Genomic DNA, 24,645 nt, shown 5'->3' with positions numbered 1-24,645 from the left:
TAAGTAGGTACACTCACTCACACACACACACACACACTCGCACGCACGCACACCCACTCTCACACCCACTCTCACACACACACACACACACGCACGCACACACACACACACATACGCACGCACACAGACAGACACAGAGACGGGAGAGACAGAGATATTGAGGGAAATGAAGAGAAGGCAAAGGGAAGTGAAGGTGCAGTTCAACAGAAAGCCTTTAATTACAGCCCAGCCTAATGATTTACACCTCTTTTTGTATGGCCTTACAAACAATAGTGTTGTCTGTGGTTTCAGAATTTGCTGTGGGTGTATATGATGGCCTGGATGAGTGTGAAATTTCCAGGCCTGAATTGTTTCCTCATCCACCCTGCTATAGGCCATTAGACAGTGAGAAAGAGGCACACTGATAAACAGAGCAGTGCTACAGTGAATGGCATCAGAACAGATCTCGCCTGGCTGTCCACTGAAGCTAGGCAGGGTTGAGCTGGTCAGTACCTGGATGGGAGACCTCCTGGGAACACTAGGTTGCTGCTGTTAGAGGTGTTAGTGAGGCCAGCAGGGGGTGCTCACCCTGTGGTCAGTGTGAGTCCTAACACCCTAGTATTACAGTGATGGGGACACTATACCGTCAACGAGCACTGTCTTTCAGATGAGACGTTAAACTGAGGTCCTGACTCTCTGCGGTCATTAAAAATGCCAGGATGACTTTCGAACAGAGTAGAGTTGTGACCATCTTCATGGTCTTCTTTACTGATTGGCTGCATTGCTGTCTCCTCTCCTCAGTTAGCTGGTGTGTGCCGTCAGGAGCCATCCGGAGCACCAGGACCTCCCCCAGATTAGGTGCTGTTTTTCAGCTGCTTACACACATTTTCAAAACTTTGCCTCTTTATTTTTTTCAAAACTTTACACACAAATCCAAGAATTGCACACAAAATGCAAAATGCCTCACATCTCTTTCCAAACTGCATTCAAAATATCACAAACACATCTCAAAAGCAAACACCTTTGCCATAATATTAATTCCTTTGTGTGTTACATAGAATTGTGTGTTGTGTTTCGCAAAAAGTGTTTTAAAAGAAGTCAAAGGCAGATAATTAGTGTTTTGCAGATTTGGTGTGTGCTTCTGCTGTTTGAGACTCAGCTTTCAGAAACTGTGTGACAAGGAAAGATTTAGTGTGTAAGCAGCTGAAAAAAATACTCCAAAAGTGTGAAGCGGCGCTACGCAATGCATCCAGCAGCAGCAGAGCAGGATCAGCTGATGAATGTGCCTGGACGTAAAGTCAAGCAGCGAGAGTCACTTGATCCTATGGCACAGAAGTGTGTGATACAGTGGTGTGATATGAGAACATTAAAGCTTCTGATGCCACGACGGTGTAAACTGCATAACGAGGTAAACTGATGCCAGTAGCCTACATAATTACAAGCTTGTCAATTCAGCACCATAGTCATTTAACTTGCAGTTATTAACAACAGCCGGATGTATTTATTATAAATGATACTGTCATTACTTATATTAAATATTGGGGAATATTTTACTTTTATAGAAGCTGTTTTTGTAGTTTCCACATTTAGTTTTTTGAAAAATGACAAATTCCATAGTTTGTTGTTACTTATTATTTATTTTAAAAACCATATAATGGTGTTAATGAGGACCAAGGTTTATTTGTTATAATCTTACTATCGGGCTACTATCAGTTAAACTCTGGATTCTATGAACTATAAGGGCAAAGGATAACTTATCAGAATAGATGTAATAGCTTCTATATCGTTAAATGTTTAGTTCTATTTAATTTCAACTGAAGTAAAATGTTAATTCAATAAAATAATTATTAGTGTCTTATATAAAGCAGGTGTGAAATATTTACAAATGTTAAAGTCCTTAAAGGGATAGTTCTCCCTTAAATTTAAATTGTCATCATTCCCTCAATATCATGTCATTCCAAACCTGTATGAATTTCTTTCTTCTGTAGAACATAAAAGAAGATAATTTGAGAAATTCTAGATATTTTTGTCCATACAGTAGAAATCAAGGCTGACCAAAATGGTTTGGTAACATTCTACAAAATATCTTCTTTTGTGTTCCACAGAAGAAAGTAATTCATACAGGTTTGGAACGACATGAAAGTGAGGAAATGGTGACAGAATCGATCAGCAATAAATGTTCTGCATTCTAGCTCAAAATCAATGCTTTCATTTGCTGAGAATTCAGTAATATCTGTCATTATTTGTTTCTGTACTGTTTTCTGTATTCATTTATTTACTCCCGTTGAAGCCCCTATAACCCATGCAGCAAACAGAGGAACTGGTGGGCTGGATCTGTCCAGCGCTGAACTTTAACCCCAGTCCAGCCTGCTGATGATGAGATCCCCTCCTCACAATGCAAAGCGCTTAGAGTGTCTAGAAAAGCACTATATAAATGTAATGAATTATTATTATCATGTGCAGATTTAGTGTACAGTGATTTGCTGAAGTCACTGTTTTTCTGCTGACAATAACTCACTTCTCTTTAAAGCCTCGCAGTCAGAAGAGTTGATGAAGGTGCCTGTCTGAAAGTAAACTATAATACTGAAGAATGCATGATAACTGGAAAGACATGCAAGAAATCCCAGCGCTATTAAAACTTGAGAGCCTGTTCTGACCAAAGCATGCATTTGTTGGACTGTCCTCTGCGAGCTGATCTAACAGCAGTCTGATAGCATTGATACTATTTTAAAAACATTTTCCTTATCGTATAAACATGTGATTTTGGATTATTATATCAAGGATCGCTCATTAAAGGATGTTTGTTTTATTATAAATTTTATTTAATTTTTGTGTAAATTTCACATCCATGAATGCAAGTTATAGGGCAAATAGGACAAGCCTATTTTTATAGGCTTGAAAAAGAGATTAAAATGTATCCAGATATGATGTCAAAATCTAAAAATAGTAAAGCAATTAAAACGGTTACTATATGCTCATAGCCTACTATATATGCTAAATATTTACTTTATGGTGCTTACTTGCAAAGTACATTTTCTTTATTAAAACTGAATTGTAACATGTAAAATATGCACAGTATATATTTGCTTGCAAACTGATGGACATGTAACCGCTCTCCTTTTCTCTCTCTTTTGCTTTTTCTTGTTCTGTTTTGTTGATGCATGTGAAATGTGCTTTGTTGTACACTGGGACATGGCCTCACACATGCTATTTGTTGACAATAAAGCAGTCTGACAGCAGCAGATCCTCTCTGGAGCGCTAGACCTGGATCCTGGCTCCGGTTTCGAGGGGAATATCGCGGGATGATTCTTGGGAAAACCCAGGAATTCACGGAGCAGAAACTCCGCAGGAAAACACCGCCTCCTGCTGCTAGATTACATCATCATCATCTTCATCTTCATCATGCGCTCGCGCTATGTGATTGTGGGTCAGTCTGACAGCTAGTTCTGCTGAAAACATCTCGAGAGCCCTGCGTCGCGCTGCGCTGTTTTTAACGCGTCCTGCGTCAAATTCCCCTAAAACGCGTTTCCTGAGAGCAAACAACACACTACCGTTTAAAAAAACAAAAGACACACCTTTAGCCCTCGAGGCTCATTCCTTCAGCATAATCACGGATCCCGAAACCTAAAATGATATCGCAGGACTGTCATCAGCAGAGAGTTTCTTTGAAACGCTGGCTCTTACAGTAACTCTACAGTAACGCCCCCCAGCGGCGCGTCAACGCGCGTTTCCCGGAAACACACGACTTCTCTCCCGGACTGAACCCTGTCTGCACTCTATTCTGTGTTCATAACACACTCATATAACTCAGTGTAGAAAGAAGACACATTCGCTATATTTACATTAACAGTGGGTAAACTCGCATGCGTGCGTGGACTAAACATCGCTGCTGGTGTCAGACTTGCTCGCATTCAAGAGATGCATGATGCCATACAGGGTTAATTCAGGTTACAGTGTCCCAGTTTACCTGAATTCACCCTATATATGTGAAATGAGTGGAAGTGAATGCTATAATTAACAACAACATCTATTATTATTATCATTATTGTGATTAATATTATTAGGGATTAATTCTGTCAACCTATTATTATCATTATTATTGTTGTGGTGAATTGTTGATTATCGTGGCAATAACACATGAATATGTGTGTGTGTGTGTGTGTTTGTGGGGGGGGGGGGGGGGGGGGGGTGTAATATTCAGCGGTGGCATGTTGAGGGTGTGTGTTTATCCAAACTGAAATGTCTTCCGTACTTAGCCCTTCTATCTCATAACAGCATGATTTCTCGGAAATCAGCCTGCTAAGGTTGTAGAGGGCTGCTCTGTGTGCGCATGCGCGGGATGCTCACCGGGAAAAATCCCCACCAGACCTATATATACCGCGCGCCGCGCCTCCTCCGTGCAGTAAAGCGCGAGCTGATCTAGACAGAACTTCAGCAGCAGTTCTCAGAGTGGATTCACTCCTTCACAGGACTTACTCTTTTTCCAGTTTCTCTCATTTGGATATAACATTTGATCATATTGTAAGTGCCTTTCATAATATGAAACGTTTTATTGCATTGAATATTATTAATGTATTGAATATTATTATTGCATTTATGCTTAGAAATGCTTCGCTTCAGTTGTAGATGCGTGTTGTTTTTCTGGTTAAATAACGTGACAGGCTAATTATTTCGATTGTTAGTAACGAATGCAAGTTACAGCAACAATGTTGCAAAAACAACAACAGCATCAAAAGTAACTTTTTTATTTTGCTAAGATATATTTTGTACATGCATTTTTGCTTAGATGTAAAGCAAACCACATTAATACATAATAAAATAAATATTTAGTAAAGACTGAGAATTTTGCACAGTTGAATTTCTCAGAGAAGAAAAACAAAGTGCCGTTTCCTGGTCATGAACTTGTCAAGGCTCCTCCCTCCAGATGCACAGCGAGTAAAGCAGCTTCTGTCTCTCTCACAGAAACATGCCTGTGTCCCGAATGCGCATGCGACCCTGGCTGGAGACCAAAATCGACTCCAACACCATCGCAGGACTCATGTGGGTCAACAAGGTAATGCAATAAGATCATTAATCACAACTGTCTAGATAAGCATCTGCAAGTGACAGCATTGTTCTAATGGATCTGCAATGCTTTCAGGAGGAGATGATGTTCTCCATCCCGTGGAAACACGCGGCTCGGCACGGCTGGGAGGTGGATAAAGATGCCTGTCTGTTCAAGCAGTGGGCCATTCACACAGGTGAGCAATCGCTCGAGCACACACACACAGACACTGAGATCACGGTCCACCGCAGGTGTGCTCACACTTTGCTTGTGTTCCTCAGGTAAATACAAGGAGGGAGTGACCAATCCCGACCCCAAGACCTGGAAAGCCAACTTCCGCTGTGCCATGAACTCTCTCCCCGACATTGAAGAGGTGAAGGACAAGAGTGTGAACAAAGGCTGTGGCGCAGTGCGAGTCTACCGCATGCTGCCCGCCATCGCCAAGAAGAAGATGAAGAGATCCAAGAGCCGTGACAGCCGCAAGCGCAAGGTAAGCGTGTGCCAGCCAGTCTGCAGCGCAGGTACTTGGATCGATCCTGCATCCAGATCGCAGCATTAAAGTCATGTGTTTGTATGTTCAGATCAAGACAGAGGATGCCGACACTCACGAGATGCAGGAAATGACCCAGGAGAACACCATCGACAGCACCGTCAATCCAAGTAAGGCTTCTCAGATTTGACCTTTCTATCAGAGCTGAGGTGTTCACAAGATCGTGATGTTCATCACATCTCTCCTTTCTCCTGAAGTCAACGCCAGCCCCTCCGAAGACACCCCTGCATACGAGATGGAAATCACCAACTGTCCTGAAGACCTGTACATCAGCAAGTTCCAGGTGTCTCCGGTGCACTCCACAGGTAACAGCTCTCGCCTCGCTTCACCTGTGTCTCTTATCACTGATCACTGCCTCAAACTCACTGTGTGTTTTCTCCATCTTTCCACCTGCAGACCTGGAGGAGAGCGAAGCCATCATTGAGGTGAGTGTAATCTTTGCTCTTTATGCATTGTGCTTTTTCATTGACAGGAATACCCTGTAATCAAAGAACAAGCAAAACCCAGTGGCTTACAAGTTCTGCGTTTTGCTCTTGCAGATCTCACGGGAATTGGAACGTGATAGCACGCAGTGGCTGCAGAGCAATTTCTTTGCAAAGGGGTTCCTGGGCAATGAAGCAGCCACAACAGAATCTCTGAGTCCAGATAGCCAGTGGAGCGAAAGCTCAGGTAAATGTTGCTTGAGCTCTGTAGACGAGTGTCTGTTCTGAACTGAGCAGGAACTCACGTGCGTTTCTCTGTCCTGTTGCTGCAGGAGAGGAGCTGGAGTTCCGGCTCTACACTGAACTGACACCAGACCTGCGTGATGACTCTCTCTGCACCTACACCGAGCTCATGAACATCAGCACCATGCCACAGACCATGTGTTCTCTCTGAGAGCCGCCTCGCTCCTCGGACTCTGTCTCACACACATCTTCTCACTCATGGACAATGGACTCCAATCCACACAATGGCTCAACCTCGTACCTCAGTCTCGTTGGTTCATACGTCTGGATTCTGATGATCCTCGCAGGATGGACAGCTGCTCTTTCTCTGAAGGATCTTCTGGAACGGAAACTAGACGACGGATTGTGGCTTCGCTCCTCTTGTACAGCTCTGTGACCGTGTAACCTCGTGTAATGTGAACTGGAGCGATTCCGTTATGTGCTCATCATGGCAGGGGTTTCCTCAACAATAGGATTTATACATATGTACATTTTTCACATTTATCAGATGAGAGTTTGGGAAGGGGTTCTTCACTGTACATACTGTAAATATTTATTTGTAATAAAAAACAAAATGAATTTATTTGCTGTTGTTTGTCTTATACTTTCCTGAGAGAGAGAGATATTTTGGCTTTGTTGATTAAATTAAACTTGTTTTATTCCAAGCACCATTTCTCATTTCCATTTAGTTTAAAGAATTTGATGCACTAAAGCCAAAAATGAATAAAATAAAATATTTCCAAATAGCTAGTTCAATTCATTGTAAACACAAACTGAAAAACACACAAATAGTTAGATCTAAATGAACTAGTGTATATATATCTGACCCTGGACATCTCTGAATTCAATAATGAAATGCCTTTAACTTTTTTTAGTTTAGAGCTTTATTAATCCCCTTGGGACAATTAATTCAAACTTTCGTAGTGCTTCACATATACAACACTTAACACACAGATACAATACTCAAAAAAATAAATTTTTTTTTAAAAAATACACAAAGTACATAAAAGGGGGGAGAGAAAATAAATATAGATAAAGGTGACGACTTGACTGGAGCACAGAAGCAGTCATGAGTAGCACAGGTATATCTGTAGCAATAGCCAACAATACATTGTATGGATCAAAATTATACATTTCTCTTTTATGACAAAAATCATCAGGATATTAAGATCATGTTCCATGAAGATATTTAGTAAATTTCCTACCGTAAATATATCAAAACTTTTGATTAGTAATATGCATTGCTAAGAACTTCATTTGAACAACTTTAAAGGAGATTTTCTCAATATTTAGATTTTTTTGCTCCCTCAGATTCCAGATTTTCAAATAGTTGTATCTCAGACAAATATTGTCCTGTCATAACAAACCATACATCAATGGAAAGCTATTCCATTAATCGACCCTTACGACTGGTTTTGTGATCCAGGGTCACATATTATTATGTAACATTACTGAATCAACCTAGATACTCTAATTGATGCAAACTTAATATTCATGGGTTGAGTCAGGTAGAAATAACTCTTTAAGCCACTTTTTACAGTCTTTTTAAAGAGACAGTTCACCCAAAATAACACTGAGCACAGCTTGATATCAAATCACCTGCAGAACGCAAAATAAGGTAGATATTTACAGTGTTTAGCTGATGTCATCACAAAGGGCATAAAGTTATTGTAAAGTGATCCGTGCCGCTCTGGAGGTTTAATCTCCTGAAGTGACAGTAAGTCATGTGACACTCGAGAACCAATGAGGGCTGATGTCATTGACACGTTGCCATATTGGATCTCACCTTGTGAAAAGCAACAAATGTGCTGAATTGTATTGAATGTGCACTTGCAATGAACTTTATATCTTTAAAGTTTTTTTGTTTTTGTTTTTTTTTATACTACTTGCAGATAATGTTATATTAATGAAATAAAAGGTCACTTAAGTTCACTTATGTACACTTAGTGCACTTTCATAAATAGTTTTTAATGAAGTCCATTTGAAATCATTGTTTTTGTAATCTTGTGTCGTGTTTCAAGAAGTACATTTATTTTGATGTGTTGATAAACATACTAAATCACACGTAAATAACTTGATTATACTTGTAAATGCAGTGTGTTATGCAATATTACATTCAAAGTTCATAAGTGACCCTGGACCATAAAACCAATTTTATGAAATTAAGATGTATGCATCATCTGAAAGCTGAATAATAATCTCTCCATTGGTGTATGGTTTGTTATGATAGGACAATATTTGTCTGAGATACAACTATTAGAAAATCTGGAATCTGAGGGAGCAAAAAAATCTAAATATTGAGAAAATCTCCTTTAAAGTTGTTCAAATGAAGTTCTTAGCAATGCATATTACTAATCAAAAATGAAGTTTTTATATATTTACGGTAGGAAATTTACTAAATATCTTCATGGAACATGATCCTTACTTATTATCCTAATGATTGTTGGCATTAAATTAAAAATCAATAATTTTGACCCATACAATGTATTGCTGGCTATTGCTACAAATATACCCCAGCGACTTAAGACTGCTTTTGTGCTCCAGGGTCACATATATATTTTTAAAAATGTAGTAAACTGCACATTCTTCATTGCAAATGTGTAAATATAGAGATATTTAAACACGATATTCAAGTTTAAACAGAAATGGCATTACAGTCAAGTCAGCTTTATTTCTACAGCGCTTTATTCAGTAGAGATTGAGTGGAGCAGCTTCACGGCGATGAACAGGAGAATCACTTATGGATCAGTTCAGATTGTGCTGTAAAGATAGTGGAGTCATTATCCAGACCCGCTCAGTTCAGTTCAGAACCAGAAGACTAGAGTCCAGCTGGATTCAGTCCAAGAGCCTGATCTCATCTGATGGTGTCAGTCTGATCGTATCCACAGATTTCCCAACATTTATGTGATTTCTGAACTAATCAAGACAAACGAGGCAGTGGTAGCAAAACTCCATCAGGTGACAGAAATGGTCTGAGTGATATTGATCACGGTTTGTTAAGCTGGCATGAAGTGGAAGAATAGAGCTGCGGTCTGTTCATCAGGATGAAATATGAAGGCAGATCAGGCAGTAAAGGACCAGCTTATCAATGAACGTCCCTAATGCCACTGATAAAGCAGTCATCTAGGAGTATATTACAGTTTACCATAAACACTCGTCAGTACATTCAGCAGAACTTTAACCATATTTCAAAGACAAAAGAAGTAATTATGAATTATGCTTAAGTGGGTCAAAAACACTCTTTAAGCTCATCTAACTGCATTTAATACAAATTTCCTCGATACTACATTTTCATTCAATTGTAAATAACACCGTTAAGGTTATATTCAGTTCACACTTAAGTATGCTCAATAACACTTTAGTTTAGGGACCGGTTCCCACTGTTAACTAGTTGTTTATTAACATGCATATTACTGCATGTTCCTTAATTCACCCCATATCTAAACTTAGCAACTACCTTACTAACCATTAATAAGCAGCAAATTAAGAGTTTATTGAGGCAGAATTCATAGTTAATAGTGAGAATTGGTCCCTAAAGTGTGACTGTTCTTAAGAAGTATATTATTTCTGCAATAGGTGCTCTTTTTAAAGCCTACTTCATTTTCAGAAGGGTCTGTAAACATGAGCTGATGTGAGAGTGATTAAGTGTTTCAATTTCACTCTGTTTGTCATATAAAGTGATCGTATGGCTTCAGAAGACTCACTTTTTCACCACATTTATTTTCTTTTTGGTGCTTGAGACTTTAGACCCCACTGAGTATTATGGTGTTGATTCTTCAACAAATCTTCCTTGTTCTACTGTAGAAAGACAATCGTATGAGTTTGGAACTGATCCTGAGAGTCTGCTTAATTCATTATTCTAACCGCTGTGTTTCTGTTATGGTGAAATTCAGAGAATTCCAGGCATTATTGAGTGAGGAAAGCAGTTTATTTTTCTCTGTTCAGGCGAGAGTGAGCGTTAGAGCTGAGACCCTTCACACAGATAAATAAGTCAGTTTAGAGAAAAGCATCAAGTGCATTTAATGCAATCAAGAAAACACATTAAACAAGAGACGAGTGAGGAAAAGCAAAACGGCTCCAGAGCCTAGTAAACAGATATTCAGCTATTAAAGCACGAAGCGCTCCTGTAATGAAGTGCTTGTATGAGTCCCAGTATTCAGATGGAGTTTGTTGATGAATGTGGTGCCTTGAGAGTCTGGTCTTCACAGGTCTGCACAGCACAGGCTCCCGGCATTAAATCTTGCTCTCTGAAACACAAAGGAAAGAAGGAAGTGTGATGAAAACATCTAGCAAGCAGTTTCCTCTAACCGACCGCCGAGGCCTTTCTCTACATGAATGCATGATATATGTTAGATGGAGTGATTTATGGACGGTCGTGTCATACATCACAGATCTCAACGTCCTCTGCTCGTTTTCTTCTTGAGGAAATACATTCTCTCAGACAGTTTTAGACTCGTAAGATGGCATACCAACGACTAACCCACCTACACATCACTGATTATATCAGCTGTTGTTTGCAAGACAAGCTAAATTTACAGCAAATACCTTCACCTTGTTGCTCTGCCACATGCTTATCTACATTAGAGCCTGCTATAGAGCGCTTCATCTGTTAATGCAGCTGTGCACTCACTCCCATACAGACAAGCGTGTACTTATTGCCTATAAGCACCTGTAATCATTTACTGTGATAATATTTGAACATTTCACCAACATCACACTCTGCACCAATTCTGAAAGCCAGTTTCTAATTTCTCGATATATTTGCATGAATAAGAGTTTCCATTACATTAGGCCAATCAGCAAAATAAACCTTTAAAGTAGGCATAAAATAGCCATTCAAAATAATTATTGAAATTATTTTGTATAATGACAATAATAATATGCATGGATAAATAATTTATAATGACCATAGCAATATTCTATTAACACACGATTGTCAATTATTAAAATCTTAAAATGGTCTTGTACCATTTTATTAACATTTGGTTAAAGACTATTCTTGACTGAGCTAATTAATATATTTGAGTAAAATATATATTAATATATGTACATAAATATATTAATATTGATCTATCTATATTGAATATTATATTGAAATATGTTGAAATAATTATAATCTAGTTACTGCTAGAATAGTTGCCTTCTGCAAAAATAGAAGTAGTCTTTTAATTTTTGAATGAATATGATGCCTGACATCTAAAAGAATTTGAACCATATACAAAACAATCTCAAGTAACATTATTAGATACTACAGCAGTAAAGTGATTTCTTTGAAGTAGGCTTTTATTTGAGGTGCAGTGGGTTAATATAATTTATTTTTAAGTGTTACAATTGCCCCCAAACACTGCTACAGTTACAATTGTAACACTCTGACTTCTTGCATTTGATATTATAGTCTCGTCCTTATTAGTGAACATTAATTATCTCTTTATTAATTAGTGCACCTATACGTGTTTCTTGTATCAAAAGATGACTGGATGTGTTTTAAGTATTCTGTGAGTTATGAAGGAAAACATGCATCCTTTACATGTTTATATTTCACCAACAAATTAATAGAAACATAATTCTACTATGAAAACATTCATATAAAAAGAGGCTTATATGCAATTGACAACTTGAGTTGTATTGAAGTGTTGAATATTAAATAAATGTAATTAATTGATTATTAAATTAACTTTATTTTAGTTTTTCGTTTCAATTTTCGGTTAAGTGGAATTTCTAATTGAGGTAACAAAAAACAACACAAAACATGACATGACATTAATTAAAAGTCTAATATTACTGTTATATATATATATATATTTTTTTTTTTTTTTAATTGAGTGAAATGAAACATAGATTAACAGCAACAACTTGATGTAATGACCTACACAAAAACTGATAGCAGTGACAAATATATACATATATACAGGAGAAGAAAAAGAGAGGGAAAAAACAAGCAGATATGTTATAGATGTATGGATGCGGTCATTTAAACAGGTACAGAAGTAAGTGAATAGTTTCAAGAATTGTAATAGTAATTAATAATATTATTAATCAAAATTCCTTGTGTTATTTTGGCAAAAGATGAAATGAACAATGTGCCATGAACAACCTTTAATGCAGGACCAGCTCTAATGTCATAGTCATTGTAGATGGAAACGATCAAACACTCAATTATATCACTGACAGATGATGGACTACTTTTAAGATTGTGGGACAAAAGTGCTAGTGGAATAATATTAGCAATAATAATAGTAGGCCTAATAATAATAGTAGTGGATATAGCGATGGAAGCAGCGGGAGCAGTAGTGATAATAATAATAACAATAATAATAAATTATAGTAATTATAATAATAATACTAATTAATGGTCTACTCTGTAAAATTATTATAAATAGCCTCATTCCCCTCCATAAAATAAATTAATTATAATAATACTGTTATACAATTATACAAAAACGATATCATTTTAGGTTTTTGGTCAAATGAATCCTGAATTTAATTTCAGTGCATCACTAGTTATTAACAGTGGAGATACAGCTGCAAAACGCAGTGAATATGTTTACAGTTAATGTCTACATAATGTACTTTATGTGAGTTTAATGAACTGTCAAAGATGTTATTTAATCTATAACTCAACCTGACAAATGACATCAGCGGAAGTTAGATGAAAAGTAGAAATAGACCCTTAACGTTTTTCACAGTATGCTGTAGTGTGCCACCACCGTCCCCTCTGTGATCAAAGATCCCCTGCTCTTCTGTAACCTGCAGCGGTCGAGCTCATAAAGTTTGGGAAATACCATCAACGGGCCGTTTGTGTGTGAGATAAGATCGGGGAGAAACCCTGCGCTCTCTGACTCACACACACTCTCACACACACACACACACACTTGAGCTTGCCGTTGACTCACGTAAACATCGAGATTATTTTTAAGCGACGTATGAGGCCTAAATGTCTGCTTAACCCCCAGTGAATCAGAGGAAACACAATTCATTTGTCTGGCGCGTTGAAACGTGTCCAAAAATAACTCATTTCTTTTTTAATGTTGCATAAGGAAAGGGGAACCTCCGAGGAAGTGAAATACTAGTGTGGGGTTTTATTCAGGACAGATAAACAAGGACTCAGGTCATCTGTACATGTGTGTGTGAGTGACGTCTGCTTCGGAAAAGACCCAGAAAGCCTGGTGTTGTGAGAAACGGCTGTGATGTGATGGTGGTCAGGACGGGACTTTTAGGTTTCACTACAGATGGTGACAGAAGCCTTCAATGACAAATAGGGAACTACATTCAATGCACAGTAAAACTAAATATAAAGTCATTAAATATTACCCTACCATGGCTCTATATGTTACGGAAGGGGACTCAACACGAGAGAAATGGTACAAAAGGTGAGTTTATTAAAAGCAGATGAGCGTTGGCAGATGAATGACTGGAATCGTTCAGACTGTAGAGACTGTGAGATGACTGTTGGTTACTGGGATCTTGACAGGAGCTCGTGGATGATCGCGGTGCCACGGTGGTTTTATGGTGACTGGTGATGAGGTGATGATTCAGTGCAGGTGTGCTCATCAGTACTCTGGTGAGGGTGCTCGCTGTGATTGGGTGGACTGAGAGCCTGGTCCATCTGTGACAATATACTACTTCCAGAAATGATAAACTGATGCATGAAGAACCGGTAAACCTAGTGAAAAATAATTATACTTAAATGTATTTATAATACATTTAGTTCATGCTAAGTATATTACCAATACATTTTCATATTTATGTACTTAATAAAATGCCCTGCAATTGTACTTTTAGTATATTAAACTGTTATACTTAAAGTCTGCCAAATTGGAACAACTAATTTTGTAGTTAATGCACTTTAATTGTGTCGAAGTAGTGCTGAAGTCCAACTAAATATATACTTAGTATATTTGATTGTGCTAAAGTGGAAGTATTCCAAGTATACTTCAGGTTCTCTTTAAATATTTTGCATTTTAAGAATTATATTATTCAAAGATCATACACGCCTCATCAAAAGTGACATTAAAACACATTTTAGACTTAATATTAAGAAATGTGCATTGTGCACAAGCAGTACTCCAAATAAAGTTTAATTATAATTTTTAGATGAGTAAGTCTTGAGTTGTCTCTCAGTAAATATGTTAATAGATTTGAACTATATTTAGTATGAAATAAATGTATTTTAAATATATGACTTTTTTATTTGGGAAATATCCCGATCTATCTACAATCAAGCTGTAGCTTGATCAAATAATGGAAAATACTGCAAATATTATTTTATTATTCCTTTTTACTTGATATTAGCTTTAGAAAGACAAGAGTCTGTTAGAGTTCAGGGTTTAAATGTTTTTGAAAGAGTCTCTTCTGCTCATCAAGTCTGACTTTATTTGATAAAAAATACGGTAAAAATAGTGAAATATTATTACAGTGTAAAACAGCTGTTTTCTGTGAATATCTGTTAAACTGTAATGTATTTCTGTGATCTGCAGCTGTATTTTCAGCATCATTACTCCAGTCTTCAGTGTCACATGATCTTCAGAAATCATAATAATATACTGATTTACTGCTCAACAAACATTTCTGATTATTATCAATGTTGAACACAGTTCTGCTGCACAATATTTTTGTGGAAACCGTGATACATGTTATTTTTCAGGATTCACAGATGAATAGAAAGTTCAAAAGAACAGCGTTTATTTGAAATAGAAATCTACTGTAACATTAGAAATGTCTTTACTCTCACTTCTGATCAATTTAATGTGTCCTTAATGAATAAAAGGTTATTTTTTTTTTTTTTTTTACTGTACTGAACCCAAACTTGAACAGTTGTGTATTACAGTTTTTCTCGATTGCTTAAACACATTTCTTGAAACTATGCCTGGTATTCTCAAAGCAGTAAACACGAATCCATAACTTCTAACTCAATTCCCCTAACTTCCTATATTCAGGTCAAAATGAAGCTCTCCACTCAAAACAACTCATTCTTGCTGAAAAAACTAGCTTTGCTTACTAACAGTCAAAAACACACGCACTTCAGAACAGTTTTACACACTGATGAGATCAATTCAAAACAATACTACAAAAACCAGTTATAAGTTATACCGTTTTATTTCTCAGTTTACAGTTTTTCTCAGTTGCTTTGGCACATTTTCCGAAACAGTCTTACCATTCTCTAAACCGTGAGTGCAAATGTCACAACTGTTTGCTGGAACTTCAGAGCTTTATTGCATGTCTGCAAACTGTAGTTACTCACCCAAAACATTTCATTCATGCTTCAAAACCTAGTTATTGTGTCGGTAATTTGGCCAAGGCCACCAAAATATAAAGTATTTTTGTCATCATGTGAGCCACACTGGTCAAAATGTTTAGTTGTTTTTTCACATGACTGTAGACAACTGTGTGTAGTATAACTGAGGCAAACTATGGCAATAGTTTAGATGACAGTTACTGTAAGCCTACTGAAACGCAGAAGGCTGCACATATATCCATTTCAAAAGTACAAATTTACACATTACTGTATTTGGGATATTGATTGAAAGAGACTGTTTTGAAATGTTTAAATTATTGGGGATATGGTTGATCTCCCAATATTTAGCTGCACACTTCAGCTATTGTAAGGCCATGATTGACAACATGATCCACAATAGTGGCCCTAATTTCATCTGATATGGACCTCTGTCCTTGGCCTCTTCTGCCTCTTCCTCTGTTTTGCCTGTGTACCCTTCCACCATGCATTCCTCTCGGCTGTTGACCCTGATCGTTTTCTGGGTGTTCATCCACTGTCAGAATTTGTAACTCAGAATTTGACAACTCTGTGTTGTCCTCTGTCTATATATGCTTTCCAAATGAAGATTCATGAGATGCACCTTTGAGCTATTTCAGAGAACTGGTTTACATATAATTGGTTGATCTATATTATCTTCATTCGTGAAAGTCAAGATTCACTTGCACAATTCATGGCAAATTTACAAAACGTCTAATAGAAATGTGTAGAAAATATGTTTGACAGTTTATGGCAACTAGATCAACCATTTTGCATTTTGACTTATACGATGAACTAATGACTTGAGGTTTTGAGGGGTAAGACTATAGCACAGAGAACTATATAATACATCTTAAACAACATGACAATAGCAACTGATAATGTAGGAAACCACAGAGAAATGTACATAATCAGTTGCATGAATGTACCAAAGCAATCCTAACTTGTTCAAAAGAATGAGAAACTTTTTATGGTGTGTACAAGTGACTAGATGTGGAGGTTGAACAAGTAGTTTTGAGAATTTCATTTCTGATCTGAGAAATGCACCAAAGCCACTAAGAAAAACTGTAAGCTGACTTTGGCCCTTTTATCTCTCCATCGAAGGTTCTGATTGGTGTGTGATACATTTTGACTCCTAGTGTTTCCACTCGGGTAATTGTGTGCTAATTGAGCTCAAACCGTGCAGACTTGAGTGAACAATATTTAATGCTAGTGCTTTCTAAATGATCACATGGTGTAAGCGCTGAGAAAAGTAGGGATTTGTGTGTAGAGTTTTGCAGGAACAGTTCACCAAATCTGACTCGTGTGTTAAAGCAGGGAATAGTGGTTATAGTTCAGCAAAATGGGTGTGCTTTTTGAAAAATGGCGTTACGGTTTTAGTATTTTAGTTCAAAAGCCTGGTTGTAGTGTTTTAGCAGTCGAGAAAAACTGTAATGTCCACTAGTTTTATGTTTTTAATGTTACAAATGAATAAATAAAATCCAAGGAATTTGAAAAAGATATAAAAACAAACGATGAAGGTAAAACGTTCCCAAGAGTGTTGCCCGTAGTTGACAAAATGCTGAATGTTCAGGATATGACTATTGTGGAAGCAAACAGTCTTGTGAAATGTGTCAAATAAGCATATGATTATGTTCCTCTTTCTGTCAGTGATGTGTTTGATTGTAAGGACAGGAAAATCTCCCGCCCCGAGAGAGCCACGATAGAGAGACCTGTTACGACAAGTACACTAGCTAGAGCTCTGCTGCCAAACCAGAGCCGAGAAACAGACCGAAACTGGGACTTATCTGTGCTTTATTACATTTGACCCCAGCTGAAGGAATCGTGACCATTTACAGGAATAGTTCAGCCAAAACATAGAGGTGAATGGGTGCCGTCAGAATGAGAGTCCAAACAGCTGATAAAAACATCACAATAATCCACACCACTCCAGTCCATCAGTTAACATCTGGAGAAGACAAAAGCTCAAACTAATCCAGCATTAAGATGTTTTTAACTCAAACACAAATTCATAATCCATAATAACTCTTCCTCCAGTGAAAAAGTGCATCTGCTGTTGTCATCTCAGATTTCTTCACATTCTTATTTGTGGCTGAGCTATTGCTTTAAGATTTAACAGGTTAATACTTACAATTTTCTACAATCACTTTGCTATTATTTTCAGAACCTTGATGTCATTTTTCACAACTCTAGACACAAAACTCACAACCAATGATCAAAATGCACATTTTTCAAAACTCTAACCCTTTTCTCAATTGCTTGGATACAATACACATAAAACTTAGATCATTTGTTCATTCAACAGAAATCACCTGTTCAATATGACACAACGTAACATCAAAGTACTACTATTTCAAAAGGCAATTCACACATTACATTTCAAATGAGTGTCTATTCATGTCCTTACAATGATCTAACTATCAATTGATACAACTGCTCAACATGATAAGTAACCATTGCATTACTCTTAATGCATAGTTGTATGGAAACAGACAAACAATCTTCCATGTTTAAATCATGAACGTTTCAAGATACTGTAACGAGATTCATTGTCACCAATTAGCGTGGAGCATGAACCAATTAGACTACAATATCCATGAATGTAGCCTAATATTTTATCATAATGCTTCATCAGACACTGTGTCTATGGTCCCAAATACTGTACCACCTTTTCAGACTATTTACAGTATTGACAGTACTGCACTGTATAGATGCAGGCCCTTGTAATTGCTTGTCCAATTCTGCCAACTCGTTACTGATGATTGAGTGCACATTGTGGAATGAGTATATAAAGAGTTGATTGGGATCCAATTGCAAGAGCATAGTGATGCGTAACATGGAGCCAGCAGGTGATCCAGGTCACAATGGAGGTCAAGCAGTGGTGGGAGGAAGACGTGTTGGTCAAAGGAATGGTAGAGGACAGGCACTCCTTCTGAGAGGTGGTCGTGGGCCTCGTTTGAGAGGTGTGGGGGAACGTGGTAGAGGACAGGCGCCTCTTCTGAGAGGTGGTCGTGGGTCTCGTTTGAGGTCGTGGGCCTCGTTTGAGAGGTGTGGGGGAACGTGGTAGAGGACAAGGCCACGGACCAAGACAGCGGCAGCAACAGCATAGAGTGTCCAATGAAATTCGGGCAATAGTTGTAGACCATGTCATAAATCATGGCATGACAATGACTGAGGCGGCTACAATGATACAACCAAACCTCAGAAGGTCAACCGTGGCCTCAATAATCAGAACTTTCCGCAGTGAGAACCGGTAAGTTATCAGCATGCACTAAACATTATGCTACTCTCAATTGTCAAATGACTGCATACCAATGTGTATCACAGAATAGGTGATGTGACCAAGTGTCTTCTTGCTCTAATGTTCCCTGTTGTGTGAGTGTCTTTGTTTGTGTGTGTGTGTGAGTGTCTGTTTGTTTGTGTGTGTGTGTGTGTGTGTGTGTTAGTGAGTGTGTGCTATATATATGCATACTTCATTCTTTGGACAATAGCGTCAGAGGTGTCAGACTCGTCTGACTGATGCATGTTCATGATTGACAGATGAATGAAAATTCACTTCATGTAATTATTTGTTTATTTGTTTTTCCTGTTTAATGTTTTGATTGACAGGTGGTTTGTGGGTCGCTCTGGTGCTGCTAGGTCACACTCAGGGTCAGGCTTGGGGTCTGGGTTTTGGCGTATCTCTCCTCACAAGTGACTAAGCCCTGATCTGAGAATAGATCCATCTGCAGCTGCTCCAGTGCCCCAGATGTTTTCAGATGCATGAATGCTTACATAATGTGTTATTCAGCAGTAATGTATTTCTGCTTTGATCACGTGTGTGTTTGGCTGCTCGACTGGCTGGATGAGTTCAGCCCTTTAATCACTTTTCTGCCCTGACCTGAAAAACCTACAGCTTCTATATGTCGTGACAAGCTGTTCAATAGAAGCACAAAGAACAAGTATCTGAAGGCAGTGTCAAGACAACAAGAGCTTCAAAAACACAGAATGTTTGCTCAGAGCTTTAATGTTATCAGACACAAGCCGCGTGTAAACGTCACAGATGAACGAGACGAATCAGTCATTTTGTCTTTCAGTGTAAATCACCAGTCAGATCAACAGTCCATTGATCTGAACTCGAGCAAATGTGTTTAAGTGTTATTTTAGTATCATTGACACACTATTGTTTTTTTTTGTTTTTTTTGTTTTTTTAATGTTTAGAATTTTTCTTTTTCATTTTAAATTCATTTAATGTTTTTAAATTTTTGTTTTATTTTTGTAATTTTATTTATTTATTTTTTAAATGTCTATATAGTTTTTGTCATTTTTATTTCAGTTTGTTTTAATTGTTTTACTACATCAAACTACATTTAAACTAAATAAAAAATAAGAAATTTAGCTTGGCACCTAGCTGAAATAAAATAAGTTTAATATTTTATTTTACATTTACTTTCATTCGGCAGATGTTTTTATTCAAAGTGACTTACAATTGAGGAATACATAAAGCAATTTACCATAACTTGGCAAATAAACATGAGAAGTGCCCATTTTACAAGGTCTTCAGTCAGGAAGGGATAAGGATAAAAGCTCACGGAAGAGATGAGTTTTCAGTTGTTTCTTGAAAACTGTGAGGGATTTGGCTGGTTTGGTAGGGTATTCCACCAACAGGGTACAGTGAAAGAGAATGTCCTGGAGAGATATTTTGTGCTTCTCTGCAAAGGGACCATAAGCCACCGCTTGTTTACCGACCGCAGGCTTCTGGAGGGGATATAGATGCTTAGAAGAGAGCAGAGGTAGGAGGGTGCGGAGCTGTTCTGTAGGCAAGCACCAATGACTTGAACTTGATGCGAGCGGCAACTGGTAGCCAGTGAGATGAGAAGAGATGAGAAGCGGTGTGACAACAAGACATTGAAAACAAGATGTGCTGCTGCATTTTCAATCATTTGCAGAGGTCTGATTGCAGGTAATAGAAGTCCAGCCAGAAGAGCATTGCAATAGTCCATCCTAGAAATGACAAGAGCCTCATTTGTAAAGCATGCATATGCACAGATTTGTTCTTAACAGAAAAACTCCATGAGATCATGTGGCGATAATATTCATATTATTTTTTTAAACTGATTTAAAAGCCAACACATTGTTTAATGTGTAGCAGTAATCATTTTTACATGTATTTTTGCATTAAATGTTAATTTTCCAACAGAATAGTATGTCAACACAGACCGGGCCGTGTGTCACTGTGTTACAGCTGAAATCTCATATGCTCTCGAAAACTAGATTTATGCTTCGAATTTCATCATAAAACAGACAGATGTCAAAACTTCTCAAGGGCCCCAAAATCACCTCAGTTCCCAGAGGGTTAATGAACACTGGTCGTCTTTAAGTCTGAAGTTGTAGCGCAACACGTTTTGTGCTGTTTTAATATGAAACATAGTCTCAGCTTTCTAATTCTGTCTTATGTTTTATGATGAAATTCAGTCTATATTGTAAGCCTAGCCCTAGAGTTCACACATGTTTATGGGTGAAGTCCTTAAAGAGTGAACGGAGAACCATTATTTCTAATAGAGTTAAATACTTTGTGATGAAAGACCTGCGGCGCTTTAAGCTAAAAGATACAAGACTTTTCCCAGAGAAATAAACCAGTGAAATATGTTGTGTGTGAGTTTTGTCTGTTTTCCTCACACAAACACTGCAGTGTGTTTCAAACACAAGGAAGGAAAGCCTCAATAAACCAATGTTCATTGCGGTGGAATTTTAAAGTCAGATAAGGCCATGTCTGATAATATGTGTACGGCTTGTCTTCAAGCATCACTTGAAGCAAAGAGCAAAGAGGGTTTGTTCTGGAGGATGTGGTGAAAAACCGTTGAGGTGAAAGGTGGCTCTGCCCTTCCTCTTCAGCGGGTTATGACTGAGGCTTTCAGCTCCAATGCCATCAAATCAGAGCTCTAAAGATTGATATGGATGACAGAGAGCTTCTGTTTCACTCCGGAGAGGAGAGCAGCACACATCAGACCTGAACCCAGAACACTAACCCCACATAAATCAAGCTGCTCTTCTCCAACTCCGTATAGTTTATATTTTTTATCTTTTATTTTTAGTTTGTATAGGGTAAATACTTATATATAGTATACTTATAGTTAAATCTGTCAGTAGGTTAGTAGTGTATAGGTTTATAGTGTTTTTTACTTCATTGTTGTATGTCTGTATTTATGTAGCACCGTGTTCCTGCGAGACACGACATCTCATTCCACTGTATGTCCCCACATGTAGAGGAATAACTATAAAGCTCAACTTGACTTGAACTCCTTTAAAACAGTTTACAAGCTTAATAGCTGATGAATTTCTCCAAGTCAGTCAAGTCACATTTATGTCTATAGTGCTTTATAGTCTTTATAAAGATCATTTCAAAGAAGCTTCACAGTAGTAAACAGGAAAATAACAGATTGTAAAGAGACAATAGTGCCTTTATTCAGCTCTACTGATGAAGTTCACCAGTCATTTGCCTACTAGTACTGGTCAACAACAACAAGATATATATGTGTACATATATATACCATACAACTTTGTCCCCTCACACTGTAAAGTGCAAAGAGTGTCTTTAGAAAAGTGATATGTAAATGCAACAAATTATTATTATTATTATTATTATATACATATGTGACCCTGGAACACAAAACCAGTCTTAAGTATCAATTTTTAAAAATTGAGATGTATGCATCATCTGAAAGCTAAATAATCTTTCCATGGATGTATGGTTTGTTATGATAGGACAATATTTGTCTGAGATACAACTATTTGAAAATCTGGAATCTGAGGGAGCAAAAAAATCTAAATATTGAGAAAATCTCCTTTAAAGTTGTTCAAATGAAGTTCTTAGCAATGCATATTACTAATCAAAAATTAAGATATATTTACGGTAGGAAATGTACTAAATATCTTCATGGAACATGATCTTAATATCCTAATGATTTTTGTCATAAAAGAGAAATGTATAATTTTGATCCATACAATGTATTGTTGGTTATTGCTACAGATATACCTGTGTTACTCATGACTGCTTTTGTGCTGCAGGGTCACATATATGACCTGTGCTGGCAAAATGAGTCACATTGATTTTAAAAATGAGCTATTTTTAATTTCACATACTTCATTAAAAGACCTTCAAAATGACGTATGATATGTTGGAATTGGACGGAAAACAACTGAGCAAGAAGTGTTTGAAGTTGACGAAGTCAGCAAAGTCAGTTCTGAGAAAAAACGAGTCACAGAATTTTTTACACACAAAATGACAAAATTACACACGCTGTCACTCAAACAGCAGGAGAACACACCAAATCTGCAAAACCAGACACTAATTCTCAACCTTTGACTCAGTTTTCAATTTCATAAAACAAACACAACACACAGTTCTCTCTGAAACACACACAACTCTATCAGGAAGTATCTTGGTTTCCTTTTTCAAACACAACCATTTAAAATGCCACAGTAATTCATCACTAACTCCTCACATGTGCAAACACTTATTGCTTTATTTAACACTAACCAATCATGGTTTTAGAACAGGCCTATAAATAGACCACAGGTCAAGTTTGGTGCATTTCTTATATCAAAAATGAAATTCTCAATCTACTAGTTCATCCTCCACATCATCTAGTCACTTGTGCACATGATAAAATCAGTTTCTCATTCTTTTGAACAAGTTGTGATTGTTTGGTACATTCATGCAACTGATTATGTACATTTGTCTGTGGTTTCCTACATTATCAGTTGCTATTGTCATGTTGCTCATGATGTATTATATAGTTCTCTGTGCTATAGTCAGACCACAAGTTAAAGTGTAACTGTGAATCCTATCCAGTCTCTTTCAATCAATATCCCACATACAGTAATGTGTACATTTGTATGGATATGGCATAGATAAGAAGTGCAGCCTTCTGCATTTTAGTACAGGAACTATCATCCAAACTGTTGCCATAGTAATACAAACAGAGCAGTGTTATATTGACAACAATACTAAACATTCTGCCTATCTTGTTTGTGATCTTGACTGTGAACAATGACACGAGGACTTTTCATTCTGATGGCACTGATTTGTTCATTGACATAAATGCTGCTTATTTTTTGAGAGATGCATTAAAGATTTTGAGTAAGTTACAGGCTTTCGCAGGAAATCCATTGTGTGGTGCTGTTTGTATGAATAATTTTGAGAAATGCACATACTTCTTTGCAAATATCATAGTAAGGATGATTCAAGAAATGCACCAAAGTGACTGAGAAACACTGTAGGATTTGAACAATGGATGCAAACAATGTATTTCCTTTCTTCTTACTGAGTAATACTGTATTCACAACCACTAATGCTTACAGTAAAAAAAAAAAAACGTTTGTTTTCAATCTTGCGTTCATGTTTACCATTAATTTTTCATGGAATATTTCAACATCTCTTTGCTGATTACTTTCAGTCTTGTACAGAAATGCACTCAGGAGCTCATGAAAGAACAGCTTTAGGTTTTGAATAACTGTGTAGATGATATATCCTAAAAGGTGTTTGCAAATGTTTGCTTTTGAGATGTGTTTGTGATATTTTAAATGCAGTGCTTCATTTTGCAAGAGATGTGAGGCATTTTGCATTTTGTGTGCAATTCTTGGATTTGTGTGTAAAGTTTTGAAAAAAAAAAGATGCTAACTTTTGAAAATGTGTGTAAGCAGCTGAAAAAACAAAACAAAACAAAAAGAAAACGGTAAAGTTTTCAAAGCTAAATCACCCAGCAACATTACATCTTTTCCTCCATTTCTTTTCTTAATAATAATTACTATATTAATAATAACAATATAGCTAATTTTGATTTTATCTATGTCATTATAAATAAAAACATATGCAAAAAAGCAGTAGAACCAATTTAACCTCTTAAGACCCGAGAAAAAAGTTTTAGGAAAATTTTTTTTTTTTAATGTCTTTAAATTGTTTCGAGCATTTAGAATAATGTAAAAAAAAAAAAAAAAAGATATTTCATTCATAAGTTATGCTATGTCCTTGGTTGAGGACATCAGGACTCAATTTCTTTGAAAAACTAAAAAGACATGAATGAACATGCATGGGCAAAAACAATAGATTTCTTAAATCACCAATACATTTTTAGTT

The 24,645-nt window shown here is 37.1% G+C and overlaps 1 protein-coding gene across 3 annotated transcripts; it reads left to right on the top strand.

The window, feature by feature from the left end:
• Positions 1 to 4,200: 4,200 nt before the first annotated feature.
• Positions 4,201 to 7,018, top strand: LOC306862044 (interferon regulatory factor 1-like). 3 transcript variants are annotated; one of them, XM_079404633.1, is made up of 9 exons: positions 4,201 to 4,500; positions 4,942 to 5,032; positions 5,120 to 5,219; positions 5,305 to 5,513; positions 5,605 to 5,683; positions 5,771 to 5,878; positions 5,970 to 5,998; positions 6,113 to 6,242; positions 6,328 to 7,018. In XM_079404633.1, the coding sequence occupies exons 2-9, from the start codon at positions 4,946 to 4,948 to the stop codon at positions 6,447 to 6,449; spliced, it is 864 nt and encodes a 287-aa protein (XP_079260759.1). In that variant the 5' UTR covers positions 4,201 to 4,500; positions 4,942 to 4,945; the 3' UTR covers positions 6,450 to 7,018. The 3 variants fall into 3 exon arrangements, with proteins under 3 accessions (XP_079260759.1, XP_079260760.1, XP_079260761.1); XM_079404634.1 differs by having other exon boundaries at positions 4,379 to 4,500; positions 4,833 to 5,032; XM_079404635.1 differs by having other exon boundaries at positions 4,379 to 4,500; positions 4,904 to 5,032; positions 6,328 to 6,940.
• The last annotated feature ends 17,627 nt before the right edge of the window (positions 7,019 to 24,645 follow it).

Source organism: Barbus barbus (genome assembly GCF_936440315.1).
Source record: "Barbus barbus genome assembly, chromosome: 43".
NCBI lineage: Eukaryota > Metazoa > Chordata > Actinopteri > Cypriniformes > Cyprinidae > Barbus > Barbus barbus.
This window is presented reverse-complemented; position numbering and strand designations above follow the sequence as displayed.